The sequence below is a fragment of the Chelonoidis abingdonii genome, chromosome 9, assembly GCF_003597395.2.
Source record: "Chelonoidis abingdonii isolate Lonesome George chromosome 9, CheloAbing_2.0, whole genome shotgun sequence".
NCBI lineage: Eukaryota > Metazoa > Chordata > Testudines > Testudinidae > Chelonoidis > Chelonoidis abingdonii.
The window spans coordinates 81,952,317-81,967,049 of NC_133777.1; the positions used below are offsets into that span (position 1 = coordinate 81,952,317).

At 40.2% G+C, this 14,733-nt stretch overlaps 1 protein-coding gene across 5 annotated transcripts in view; it reads left to right on the forward strand.

Moving 5' to 3' along the window:
- Positions 1-486: 486 nt before the first annotated feature.
- The window catches only part of MAP2K5 (mitogen-activated protein kinase kinase 5), a 195,315-nt gene continuing 181,068 nt past the window's right edge, over positions 487-14,733 (forward strand). For 3 of the 5 annotated variants that reach the window (XR_004371552.2, XM_075069740.1, XM_075069743.1), the window contains exon 1: positions 6,184-6,227. Coding sequence is in view for 4 of the 5 variants with exons in the window: in XM_075069740.1 (XP_074925841.1) it covers positions 6,204-6,227 (24 nt within the window). In the remaining variant the exon portion in view is untranslated. Of the gene's footprint in view, positions 737-6,177; positions 6,228-11,650; positions 11,748-12,356; positions 12,425-14,733 lie in introns of those variants that run through there. The other 2 variants (XM_075069741.1, XM_032764314.2) reach the window with 2 other exon arrangements.

Here is a 14,733-nt window from a genome sequence, read left to right on the forward strand (position 1 = left end):
AAGGGGCAAAGATCAAGGACTCGCATGTGGGGCTGGGAAGGAGGAAGTCATCAGAGGAAAGACACCTGTGCAGCAATGTCCGTGTTTGGGGTGCTGGGCCTGGGAGAATGGGACCATGTGGAGCAGGGTGGGTCTCGGGGTGAGGGGGGGACTCAGGGTTGGGGCAGCCCTGGGGGTTCAATGGGGTGTCTGTGGGGTAGAGGGGAAGGAGAAACAGGATCTGAAGGGGAGCCATCAGGGTGCGGGAAGGGGGACTCAGGGGCTGAGGAGGAGCCCTGGGGCCCACTAGAGGGAGAGGGGGTCGGGGTCTGGGTCTGGCCGAAGGGCGCAATGGGGAAGGGGGCTCTGGGCCGCCCTGGGCCGCAGGGGGGCCTGGGCCGCCCCGGGGGCCGAGGGGCGCGAGGGGGAAAGGGGCTGTGGGCCGCCCCTCCCCAGCCTAGCGCCGCCTCCCCGCTTTTCCGGCTCCCGCGGTTTGGTTCCGGGGCAGGCCGGTCACCGCTCGGGGAGGGGAGGTGGCAGCTCCGGCCAGCGGCGCATCGACCCCGGCGAGTGCCGCCCCCGGGCCGCGCTGCGGGCCCCAGCATGTGAGCGCCGGCGGGGGGTGGCTCGTGCCCGGCTGCGGCCCGCCCCGCGCCATGAGAGCCCGGCCGCTCGTCATCCGCATCACCATCCCGGACGGCGGCGGCCGTTGACTGGACGTCCACCCCGCGCGCAGACGCGCTTTCAGGGACGTCTGGTGAGTCCCCCCCCCCCCCCCGGGGTGCCCGGCTTCCCTCCCCTGCCCCCCCGTGCCTGGGCCAGGGGCCCCAGAGCTGGTTACGCCTTTCCCGTCCTCCAGGGCACTAAAGCACGGGGTCCACAGACCCCCGGGGGGCCGCAAACTATGGCTAAGATTTCCAGAGGGGTCCACATCACCATTTGAAATTTTTTAGGGGTCTGCAAATGAAATAAGGTTGAAACCCACTGCACTAAAGCATAAATGTCCCTTAGCATCAGCAAGCAGCGTTGCACTGTGGATGCAGATTCTCTATCCTTCCCCTGACTGTCCGTAGGAAAATTAGGGTGATGAAGTTGGGTGCAGTAGCTAAATGATTCTTTATTAATGTAAAGGGAGTTTAGGTCTCAGTTGGAGGAACATTGTTCTGGAAGCTGCCTTGCTCAGGACACATGGGATGTGACAGATGGACACACTGATTAATTAGACAATTTTTATAGTATCACACACACACCCTGGACTCTCTCTAATATCCTGGGACTGACATGGCTACAACAACCCTGCATCCAACAATATTTACAGTAAATTTAAATGTCTCTTCAGTCAAATTATTGTAATTTAAACCAGTTTGTAAACAGACACACTCTTGAAGCTAAGTGGAGAGGGATAGGTATTTTCCAGGGCAGGGCATTCTGAGGCCGGGTCTAGGCTTGGAAGTTTTACTGATTGTTGATAAATTGTATAGTCAATTGCTTGATCGCGCTTTGGTTTGTTATTTCATTATGACAAATACTGAAGAGTCCAAATAACAGTGTCTGTCAGGTTAATATGGTACAGGAAAAAGATTCTATACAATACCAGTTCCAAAGAGCATTTCCATGGAGCGGGGTTACATTCACCTTACGCAGAAGGTGTGTTCCCCAAGATACACATTTCAGCTGGTATAATTTATATGATTTTACAAGTTACACATTTCTTTACATGTCACTAAAATCCAGCCTGTTAGTTTGTTCCAGGTCCCTAACTTCTTGTTCTGTTCCTTTCTTATTTTTGTTTTGGATACTACTATTTCAGGTACTGGTCTGTGAAGGTACTTCACTAGCTTGTACTGAGACATAGAACAAATGTATCTTGATTTTGACAGGTTTCCTATCTGCTTGTGCCAAATGCTTACTTCAGCAGATGCAAGGTGCTAAGGGAAACTTAGCATAAGTTTTAGGCTATGTCACTGTTACAGTATTTGTGCTTACCAGTATCAGTGCTTAATGCATACTCATATATTTTTATATATATATATATGGTGCAGACAATACATATTATTAATAATATATATTTATATGCTAGTCTGCATATATTAGTCAACACATATATAACTTTCCTTTTAGGGGTATGATTTTTTTTTAACCAAAATATTTATATGAGGAAAAGCCCTAGAATGGATACAGTTTTACAAATATAAAGATGCCTTTTATCTGTATCACTTATTCACCTTCTCATATTGGAATAAGTTATGTAAGCACTTTTTGTTCGCACTATGGCGGTTATATCGCTTTAGCTATACTGGTATTATTAAAGTGGTACAACTTTTATGTGTAGACAAGCCCTTAAGGAGCTGAAATTAAGTGGTCAGGTGGACACCTTGAATAATAATAACAATAACATTTATAGGATCTCTTTCTCAGAGGTGCTGAGCATGCAAAACTCCAGATGAAGTAAGCAGGAGCTGCAGATGCGCAGCATCTCTGATAATCAGAAAACTGTTAATTTAATGTGCATTGTGAAATGTGCTGGGTATGGTACAAAACAGCTTGAGACTAGGTTCATACCCTAAGGAGGTTAAAAATTTGTAGAAAAACAAATCAGAACACAATATATCAGGTTATTTAACACAGGATGCTGCAGGATCTTTATTTTGTGAAATAAAATTATTTTTTTCTTAAATTTAACATCTTTACTCTTTGAAATCCAAAGCTGTCTCTTTAATATTTAAATCCCTTTTTGCAAATGAGATTTAAGTTCTTAAATCAGTTTGGCATTGCAATGCTGAGTGCAGAAACACCTTAATATCTTTAAAAATCTGAGTCCTAATGCCTAGTGTGCTGTTCTACACACTAATCTATGCCCCCATTAAGTTTAATATTCAGTTATATTCCTTCTTAAGAATTGCATCTTGGAGGAGAACTGATAATTAGCTGAATGGTACAGATATGTTTGTTTAAAAAATCATTAAGGCCTTAATTCACAAAAGTACTTAAGTTGTGCCTATCTTTCGGCACTAAGTAATTACACAGAATTGGGACTATTCACGTGTTTAAAATTAGACTCATACTTAAGCACCTTGCTGAATTGGGACCTAAATGCTACTGTTTGGAACACCACTTCGAGTGATTTTCTGTGTATATCAGTTTTGCAGACTTTGAAGTTATCAGTAAACAGATTTATTTAAAGATTTTTCACTACTAAGTGGAGTACAGGGCACTGATCTTTTTCATTAATCTGTCTAGATTCGCATGCTGTCTCATCACCATGGAGTCTGAACACCTGGAGGAGCGGGTCTTATACTTCTCTCACTTACACTGATGTGAATTCCATAGAATTACACTGGTGTAAAAGCTGTTTTAAGTGTGAGGTGAATAAGGCCACTGACAGCCAGGCAAACCCAGCTACAAGCAATAGGTTTTAAACGTTCAGTTTTCTTTCCTACATATACAAATTGTTTTACAGTCTTCCACAGAACAGTTTTGACAGATTTCTTGTTTAGTCTACCATTATCTGACTTTTCTCTCCGTAGTTAATGGCCTTCTGTTTTGTTGGATAAAACACCAGTTGTTCTATACACTGATTTGCTTGTACATTTGTCTGCAAGATTTATAGGATTTTATTGTTTGTGAGTTGTGGGGATTCTCCATTCTAACATCACTTATGGTACCCTGCTGAAAGTTAGGATATCCTGAATTTGGGTCAGTGAGAGAGCTCCAAAATGTTAGAGGGTAAGGGTTCCTATACATTGGGTGAAAAATGTATGTTCTTAACCCCAGATTAATTTTATGAATTCATGTTTTAAAGTTCGGTGTTTCACCTGGTGCATTGACTTAATAGCAAGGTGGAACGCTGAGCAGAATAAAGGTACCTTACCAGTAATTCACTATGAGACAGTTTTGTGGTCTGCTCCACTTTTACAGATCTTAAATTAATGGATTTAGATTTTTTAGGTTTTTTGGTTTTTCCCCCCAAATGGTAATGTAAAATGTGAACTTTAAGGTGAAAATATAAAGCAGGCTAGTAACCTGAGAGTGATCATGGTAAATCATAATTTTGGGAGTTTAGAGCCTGAGTTGGAGTTCTCTGAGCCCTCAAACATGGTGCTTTCTCATAGCCCACACATCCTCTCCTCACATATACGGTGGTGGTCGACTCCCAAAGCTTGTGATGGCTTAACTAAAACACATTTTATATTGGCTCAATTGAAATGTGCCTGTGCAGGGATTTGCAGGATTTAAGTATCTCTTTTTAAAAACCAAGTTTAGTTAAACCAGTGTAAGTTTTGTGTGTAGACAAGACCTTAGTTCTTTGTACTGAATTTGTGCAGTTAGACTGTAACCTCTTGCAGACAGGGATTATATCTTCTCAAGTGTTCTACAGAACATCTACCAGTCTCTAGAAATAACAACAACACAAATAATTCTCTTAACACTATACTGAACTTTGTGTTGCCTACATTTTTGTGATTTCTTTTTGACTGTGCAAAGTTTCCACAGAATCATTGTCATCTGTGTTGCACATCCTCTGTTATCTAAACTGTAGTATATAAAGGTAATTTATTTTAATGCATCTCAGATAAAAAGAGCAAGAAATAATTCTATATCTATAATTTGGCCCAGTTAACTCTTCAATGTTATATTTGCTGCTTTTTCATTATATTAATTATCCTATTTTAATATTGCATCTCGTATTTCATTTCTTAGTTTTATTCAGAGGGAAAAAAGAAAAAAAATGGGACAGGGATCACTGAGGGTCCAATAATGTGACATGCTGAGCACTCCAAGGTGCATAAAATTTATTTGCAATAAATAGCTTTATTTATTATTTCCTGACCAGTTTGTGGCATTGTCAGTGAAAAGCTTGCATGACATGAGAAATGAGACAGCAGGAAGAAAAGATCATGCTATGCATTTATGCCATACCCCACGTGATGTAATGCAAACTCACTGTTGGCTGATGACACATTGTAGACTAGAAGGTCTGCATGAACTGATCTTCCACTGAATTTTGAGTAACTTTGGTATACCCAGGGTAAAAACATTCTTGCAGTTTTTGATCTTAAAAAAAGTTAGCATAGAAAATGTGTTTAAAATATTAGACATAAAAATGCACCATTTGAGACTGAAATATGTAACATACACAGAAGTTCTACATTTCTGGGCCTTCTGATATATACAGTTTGATCTTGTCCTTAGAAGATCATTGTTGTGGAAGTAGTTCAGGCAAGGGCGAAAAAACTTCTTAAAATAAAACATGCTGTCCAGTGTGTAGATGAGAAATATTTACACTTCTTTGATGCTTTGGCCTCATTTCTTACTGGACAACCAGGGTGTTTTTCTTATTTCAGATCAACTATGAATCCACTCATGTATTTATGCAGGATTTAAACTTCAGTTAAAATAATAATACTAAAAACGTTATAGCTCATATGGTTGAAGAGAGACTATTCCAAATGTAAACCAGAGCTTTCTGGTGAGCCTGCAGCAGGGATCTCTAGTGCATCCCTATCCTTCAAAGCTTTCCTGTGCAGCAGCAGAGTGAAATCAACAAGATTTTAGTCATTGTCCCTCCTGCTGTTCAGATCTATAGATCCTGGTACTGGGGGAGCTGTTGCACCCCCTGGCTTCAAGTGGTTTCCATCATATACAGACTGTACAGTTTGATTCAATGGCTCTCAGCATGCCCATTATAAAAGTTATTCCAGCACTGCTGTTCAGAGCCATGTGGGCTGCAGAGGTGGCACAAATCTACTTATGGTGGGGGAGAAGGACCAGAAAACAGAAGCTGAGCAAGTTATAAAATAATGGAACACTCTCTCCCCAACAGTCGTGATGGTTTAGGGTAGAAAGACAGAGAGCGCGTGCCTTCTCAAGTACAGAAATGATTTATAAACCTCCGTTTATACGATTTGCCTTGAAGAGGAGTTCCACATGCATTTTTCATGCCCTAAGGACAAAATAAACTCTTTATATTGCAAGAAAAAGCAAAATGGAATACTATTCTTCCTTCTAGGGGGTGTAGGGAACAGGAAGTGAGAGACTGATTGAAACTGCTTTGAATCCTCCGCTAAAATTTTGGGAAAGAGGGGTTTAAAGTCTCTTTTCTCTGTAATAGAGGAACAGTTAAGTTTAATGTACTCTGAAATGTCTTGAGCACTTCTAGTTAGAAATATGGCTTATTCTGTCCTATGTCATTGTTTAGGATGTCATTGGACAGGTTTTGCCTGATGCAACGACAACAGCATTTGAATGTAAGTACAGCTTATTTAACTTCTGTCTGCAGTATGTCTGGTATGGGCTCCTCTGCTCACATTATGCAGTTGTCATTTTTTAAATAAATAATGTTTATGTTCATTATATGTTACAGTTAAATATTTATACATTAATGCAAGTTTAATGATGATACTGAGCTAAGTAATATTTTATTATTTAATTACATCTTGAGTGAGCATATCTCTACAATATAGCTTTAATTACCAACGTGACCTTATCATGCTCTGACTCCTCACTGCAATTATATGGCTCGAATTAAATGAAAAGTATAAAGTACCTGTAGATCTGTGATTGTAATTTGAAAATTTAATTCTCACTTTAAAAAACAAAAGAGCTGCAGAGTGCAGCTTTTAAAAGAAATATGCCACAAAGTGTAGAATAATACCAGGCATGGGAGCATAGTAACTGCTGCATTGAAACACCGGCTTAACTAGATTTGGGACCTTTCCTTTTTAATTCAGTGGAGACTGACCGTGTTATGGAGGATGAACCCTTGGTTTCCACTGGAAAAGGAGTTTTCTGCATACTATAGCCATTATAGGTTGGTGAGGCTGGAGAAGAATAATGATTGCTGAGATCTTACCCTACTTACGCTCTTATATGAGGAGATGATCTCTTTTCTGACATGTGAAGATAAGTGTCATAACATGACAGTCAGGTACAGTGCATGTATTGTTGTGGTGGGGTGACTGCCTCTATTATCTGTCTTTGAGATCAGTTGTTTCTTTGGATCTAGGAAGATGATATCCCATGTTCATAAGGCTGGATTTGACAGTTGTACCACAGGTGTTGAGGGTCGCATGCCTCTCCAATAACAGAAAAAGATTTGGTTTTGTTTTAAATAGGTTTCTGTAATGATGGGAGGGCTGGAGTCTACATTTTCCCTGCCCTAAGGAACAAAGAATGCTCTGTGGGAGGAGGTAGCAATTTCTTCCATTAGAAGAATGCCTATGAGATGCCAAGTCTTTTATTTTCCTTCCTTCCTCTACAAGTTAAAGATGTTGGCCAACTTATCGACATTCTTCCTTTTTTCTTTTCTTTGTTATGATGATGGCTGGGCCAAACCTGAGCAGTACTATGATCCCGTGCTCCAGGTCACAACACCTGGAGTGGGGAGCTGGGCTCAGCCCCACAGGACAGGCACTGCCACTGCAGGGTGCGTGCAAGGCAAGGTTGGTCTGCAACATCTCCCCTAGGGCCTCCCACCCCTGGGGACAGGGCCTGCCACCCTCCCCAAGGGCCTTGATTTCAGTAGGGTTGGGGGAATATGTAAAGGAGGCTAGGGGAGGGGTCCTTTGAACTAATGGGGAGGCTGAGACATGGGGGCTGAAGAGGCCATAGGGAATATTTAAGGAGTACTGATCTATGCTTGCCTTTAATTCCTAAAACCTTTCAATACTATGCAATAATGCTTAAGAAAATGGTGTAGTCTAAATAAAGTGGGTTTTTTTACATGGTTTAGACATAGGGTTTTTTTTATATGGGATCATTTGAGGTATTTTATTAATGTAAATGTAATAAGTAAAAAGATTTTTAATGGATAAAATGTAATTGGAAATTCCCCCCCCCCCCAATGAAAAATTGCAAAAAATACAAAGTTTACAGGGTTCTGTAAATAGGGTAAGATCCTACTGTAATTGAAGTCTGTAACAAAGCGCTCATTTACTCCATTGATTCATATTTGGGACCGATACCGACTTGCTTAGTTTCTTTCTTTCTTTTTGTAACTCTTTGCACTTTTTAAATCTTTTTTGGCTCCTATGGCATTGTTTTCAAGAAGAATTTGTGAAGGGCAGTCAAACTTCTCTGCCTCAGGCAATAAGATCAGTAGTCTATTTAAGAGTGGATAGGCTTTCTACCGCTCCTTTCTAATATTTCAATTATTATGGGTGCCACGAGTCTGTGCTAGAGGAAAGGTTCCACCAATTTTCTGCAAAAGGTTTGTGCTGGTAGACGTGGGTCTACAAAAAGAGCCATGGGATGTTGCATCTGGTTTGTGAATCTGCATGATGTATATTAATGCTGGAAGTGAGAGAGTATCTATGATAGAAGGTAAGGCGCAGAGTACTTGGTTGTGTTGTGCTTGATCGATAATTATGGGCATAGAAAATTAAAGGAAATAATTGTTTTGTGAGTCTTCGAGTGCTTTTGTTGCTTCCGCATGTTTGTTTTCGACTAAAAAACATATCCTGTGGGTAAGAACTGTATTTGTAAATGTCCATTTCCCCCAAGCCTGGGACATGTGCCCTTCCCCATTGTAAAACCTAGGACTTGCGATAGGGACCTGAGCAAAACCAGGCTCCAGACCTTACCATTTCTTTTATAATTTTTTGATTTTTGTTACCTATTTCCCATATCACACATTAGCTTTGTTTGAACTTCATGCACCAGTAAGAGTCCCTGCAATCAGAGCAGTAGCCCATATTAATGGTACCATGTGTAGAACTTTCCTGGAAATACACATCTGCTGCTGTGCTTTCAGTTCATGTCTCTAGTCTGTCATTTACATCTGCACAAAACTATTTCCCCTGCCATTTAGCTGGCATCTCAAATATGTTATGTATGTTGATGCTTGATTTCCTGGTTACTCTAGCCATATCAAATGCCTAGATTTTACTGGCAAAAATGTCGTTCTCACCTGCTCGATTACTTTCCAGACACAGATAATTGCCAGCTAGTATAGTCTCCTCTACTGTTTGTTTAGTTATTGTTATCTACAGTGTATCATCTATTGCAGCCTCTACCTGGGGCTGTGCTGCTTCTACCATTGGACTTTTATGTGGATTTCATCATTGTATTACATGTTGCTACAAATAAAATGACTAACAACATATGGCCTGTTATGATCCTTTTATCCCAACTCTGCCATTTTGTGTATTTGTGACACACTGCAGATTTTGCTAAGATTGCTTCATAATATTTGTTTACCATCTGCTGCACTCTATTTGGTATCTTGCTAGGATTTTTTCCTCCATTTTAAGTGACATTAGCAAAATCCAGCCAGTACATAGGCTTTTTGGTTCTACTTTTGCTTCCCTAACGTGCTGGAAAATCATATTGTTGTGCTCTAGGCAAGTAGACAAGCTTGGAATTCTTCTCTCTGAATCAGTGCATCATCTATAGCCAGTTTGGGGGCTATTCCCAGTTATATTTTTTGGTAGGATGGCAAAAGAATCTCCTTATTTAACATAAGAAATATGTTCTCCAATTAAGAAAAAATTGCCTGGATTGTTTTAGACTTGCTTTCTTTTAATATCTTCTGCCTTTCATCAGTATGTTTGTGTCTTTCCTGTATTCTTCATGTAACTGTAAGGAGTTTTCACAGTTCTGATACTCTGGAGCTATTTTCATATCGTTTGAATCTACTCCTGTATGACCCTGGAGATCCGAGGATGTTTTTCCAGTGGGCTGTGTGAGTTTGTCAGGTACACACCCTTGGATGTTTCTAGTATCAGTTGTTTTTATTTTTCTCTTAAGCCTGACTTGTTTAACAACTCTGGTCTTCCTCTGTCCTTTTTAAATATATTTTTTGCTCATCTCCTTTTACTTCTGATCCCCTCTCTGCTTACAGTGCTTTCATTGTAGTCATTACTCTTGGCAGCTTTCTTCAATGTTTGATTCTCATGCTAGAACAACTTTGTTTTCAGCCAAGTTGTAGTTTTACAAACCTCTCCTCCCTTTTCTGTTTCTTATATGCTTTCAGGCAAGGAAACATTCAGTTTCAACTCACTAACTCTTCCAAATCTTTTCATCGTTCTTGGTAAAACAAGTTGGTACAGGTTGGTCACTCCAGAGAGCATTGTTAACAGCCTGGCAACTTGCCAGTTAAATCTTCATGCATCCTCAAGACTGTTACAGACTGTTACGTGCCAGCCATGTCTCTGTTCAAAGCCATCTTTCCAGTGTCTTGTGAGTCTGCTCTGGTAGATTTATAAACTCTAGTTCTCTAAGTATTTTCAGTTACATACTATTACCCTGTTATTTCTTCCCCTCTGAGCTCTTTTTGCTCTTTTTCATTATTGCTATGGAGTTTTCTGCTAGATTTTCAAAAAAGAATGAACACATTCCTTTGCCCAACTAATTTATATCCGTTGCTGAACTAATGTGTGTAATTATGAGTAGAGGTTAATTTTCATCCAGGGAAATAGTCACACATTTTGTGTGATGTTCTGTGCCAAGGCTGTGATTTTTTTTGTTTTTTTTTAAAGGGACTTAAGCGAGTCAGACACCCATCTCCCATCAGCTTCCAATGAGAATTGGGTGTCTAAGTCTCTTTGAAAATCCCAGCCCAAAACCACATGTGTGGTTGATCTCTCCCCACCCCTCCAGCTTACAAATATACATGCCTTTAACACTGCCTCATTTTTTAGCTTAAAATTTAAATGTCTTATGGAATGTAGTTTAGAAAGATCACTGAGTCTGAGGCGCTATCTGTGCCATGAGCTAGGTGTATAATTCCCTTGCTCGTGTCCTCATACGTTTGCTAGCGCTCACTGAGCTAGCATGAGTATAAATAGCAGCATCCCCATGATACAAACCCACTGGTTTCAGATGGGTTTATATGTACTCAGCAGAGCTCAGCCAAGCCTCTGCTGCCACCACCCATAATACTACAGCTATACTACGTATACTGCTATTTACGCTTGTACTGCCTTAAATAAATATGAGCAGGGGAATCATACCCCTGAGTCACACTGTAGATAGAGTAAAAGGAAAATCCAATTTCCAAATCTGGGGAAACATAACTGTTAAAGGAATATTGTATCTTAATTGTACAAACTTCAGAAAGAAAGAGGAATTTAAATCATGGTGGGCAAAGATGGGAAACAAATCAATAAAAAGGTAAATCAGTAAAAAATTATATGTTGCTACAGATTGAGAGTGAGGTTCTGATCAATTTATCTGATTACTTGTGCGTCTCGCATCACAGGAGTGTCTGAATACTTCACAATTGTTAATGGAGATCGAATCCTGCCTTATGCCTTTGGAAAACTTATTCCAATGTTAGATCCTAATTTAAAATATATATATTTTAAAATCTCTCGCTTTACATTTTCTGAATCTTCTTGTTCTTTCCTCTGCCTCCAAATCTACATCAGCATCTTTCCTTGTGTCACAAGGTATGCAGTGCTGTGTGTATGCATGTCTGTACCTTAGCTCTTATTACAAAGGTGTGATTACATTGCACTGTTCGTGAACCACTCACTCTTTTCTCTTACAGTTGTACTGTGCACAAATCCTCCCAGACAAACGTGCATGCACATGAAGTTTGGCACTAGTCTAAATTGATGTGTATATATATATGGACATACAAATGAATGATCATGTGCTGGTTTAATTTTGTTTAAAGGTAAAGCTACTGTTGTTGTTAGGTGTGGTAGAAACCTGTGCTTCCTGACAGGTATCAGGAGGAAGAAGCATGACAGGAGGCAGATGAGCATGAGACAGGAAAGAATTGATGTAAAGACAGAAGATTTTAGACTAAGAAGGATGTAGCGGTAAGAAAACACATCAGGTTTTTGATATTATGTTCTTTCTTTCAACAAAACTGAATAAACTTAATTCCATCTTGGGAGACCTAGACCCATTAAGAAACCACTCAATCTTCACTCTGAGTTTACAGTGTCACCAGAATGACTTAATGGATTTGCATAAGGAGTAATATACTGTGCATAGACTGGAATTCCACAGGGAGGTTCTGCTAGCATTGTAAATTGAGAGAGCAAAGTTTCGAGTGCTTTGTTCTTGTCCCCGCTCTTGAAATGTAATTATAGCCTCTGTTTATGTGCATTTGGGATTACTTTGGTATATGCGGTTAGAGAATGATCTGCTGTCCTCCTTTTGTGCTTTTGCGTCTCAAGTCCTTCAGCTGCTTGGTCTTGTTTTCCTCACTTGTTTTTTCCACGTCACATGTCTAGGCCCCAGACGAGGATGATGTCAACAGTCATTTCAAGGTTCAGGGTTTTTTGTATAATTGGCTTGCTCGTTGAGTTTATTTTCATTTGTTTGTAGAAATTCCTTTGTTCAGGTGGAGTAAACAGGCATAATTGATTTATTAAAAACTGTAAATGGCTTTTCACTTAATGAATGTAATACTTTTTTATCAGATGAAGATGAGGACGGTGATCGGATTACTGTCAGAAGTGATGAAGAAATGAAAGCCATGCTATCCTATGTAGGTATATTGTAACAAATGGGGAATATTTTTCATGGTGTTCAATTTTCCTGTAATTTTGTCCATTATTCTGCTCGTATTGAAGTGTTAAAAATAAATGACAATGATCATAATATATTCCTGTATTATGTGGAGGTGGTGGGTTTTTTTTGTTTTTTTGTTTTTTTGTTTTTTTTTTGAAAATCACATGGAGTTGTGGGCGTGCTTGACATTTTTAAAAAGAGTTGTACACTTACTGATCATATGATAAACATTAAGAATAATGCATCTTAATGACTTTTGCATTAGGTATAGTGCAGGCTAAATGGACTATCAATTTCTTGTATTTTTTATGCAGTACTTAAAGTAACGGCTCATTAAAAATGAACCCCTGGGCTCTAAAAAAATTTTCAGAATCTACTTTCATCTGGAGACTATTTCACCCCTCCTAACAGAAGAGTTACATTGTAGCTTCAGGCTCAATATGCACAGAAGATTTAAAGATGTATTTCTGGTTGGTTTTTTTTTTTATATGTACAAAAAAAATAAAAGCAAAACTAGTAACTTATTGAATCACAGTTATTTTAACTCATTATTAGCTATATTTATCTTTCCTATTGAAAATTTAAGTTAAAACTTCCATTTAATGGTTGCTTTCAAATGAAATGGATGAACAGGAAAATAACCAATAGTTTTCTATTCTGTTCTTTTAAGATGGATATTAAGTGCTAAAATCCACTTTTTTGCCAAAAAAAGATTTTTTTTGTTTTCTGTTTATTTCTTAACTTTGAATGTTGCAAAATTAACTACTGTACAGCCATTGAAATATTAGTCATCTGACTGTGGAGGCCTTTTGTGTGGGATATAATGCTTTAGCTTAGTTTAGAATTTGTCATAAAAAATATACATAGTGCTCCTTTGTTATCAAGGCTCATTTTAGGTGGCAACTGTTTTCCCCAAAGCATAGAATCATAGAAGATTAGGGTTGGAAGAGACCTCAGGAGGTCATCTAGTCCAAACCCCTGCTCAAAGCATGACTATCCCCAACTAAATCATCCCAGCCAGGGCTTTGTCAAACCGGGTCTTAAAAACTTCTGCAGATAGAGATTCCACCATCTCCCTAGGTAACCCATTCCAATACTACAGATGAGGATTCACCCTTGCTGAATGGAGGGGAATAATCACTTCCTTCAATCTGCTGGCAATGCTCCTACTAATACAGCCCAATATGCTGTTAGCCTTCTTGCCAACAAGGGCACACTGTTGACTCATATCCAGCATCTTGTCCACTGTAATCCCCAGGTACTTTTCTTCAGAACTGCCGCTTAGCCAGTCGGTTCCCAGCCTGTAGGAGTGCACGGGATTCTTCCGTGATAAGTGCAGGACTCTGCACTTGTCCTTGTTGAACCTCATCAGATTTCTTTTGGACAATCCTCCAATTTGTCTAGGTCACTCTGGACCCTATCCCTACCCTCCATCATATCTACCTCTACCCCCAGCTTAGTGTCATCTGCGAACTTGCTGAGGGTGAAATCCATCCCATCATCCAGATCACTAATGAAGATGTTGAACAAAACCGACCCCTATGGCACTCCGCATGATACCGGCTGTCAACTAGACATCAAGCCATTGACCACTACCCATTGAGCCCGACGATCTAGCCAACTTTCTATCCACCTTACAGTCCATTCATCCAATCCATACTTCTTTAACTTGCTGTCAAGAATACTGTCAATATCAAAAGCTTTGCTTAAGTCAAGGTATATCAGGTCGACCGCCTTCCCCATATCCACAGAGCCAGTTATCTCATCATAGAAGGCAATCAGATTGGTCAGGCATGACTTGCCCTTGGTGAATCCATGTTGACCGTTCCTGATCACCTTCCTTTCCTTCAAATGCTTCAAAATGGATTCCTTGAGGACCTGCTGCATGATTTTTCCAGGGACTGAGGTGAGGCTGACTGGTATGTAGTTCCCCAGATTCTCCTTCTTCCCGTTTTTAAAGATGTGCACTATATTTGCCTTTTTCCAGTCATCTAGGACCTCCCCTAATCGCCACAAGTTTTCAAAGATAATGCCCAATGTCTCTGCAGTCACATTCACCAACTCCTTTAGCACCTTTGGATGCAGTGCCTCTGGCCCCGTGGACTTGTACGCGTCCAGCTTTTCTAAATAGTCCTGAACCACTTCTTTCTCCACAGAGGGCTGGTCACCTCCTCCCCCTGCTGTGCTGCCCAGTGCAGCAGTCTGAGAGCTGACCTTGTTCGTGAAGACAGAGGCAAAAAAAAGCTTTGAGTACATTAGCTTCTTCCACATCCTCTGTCACTAGGT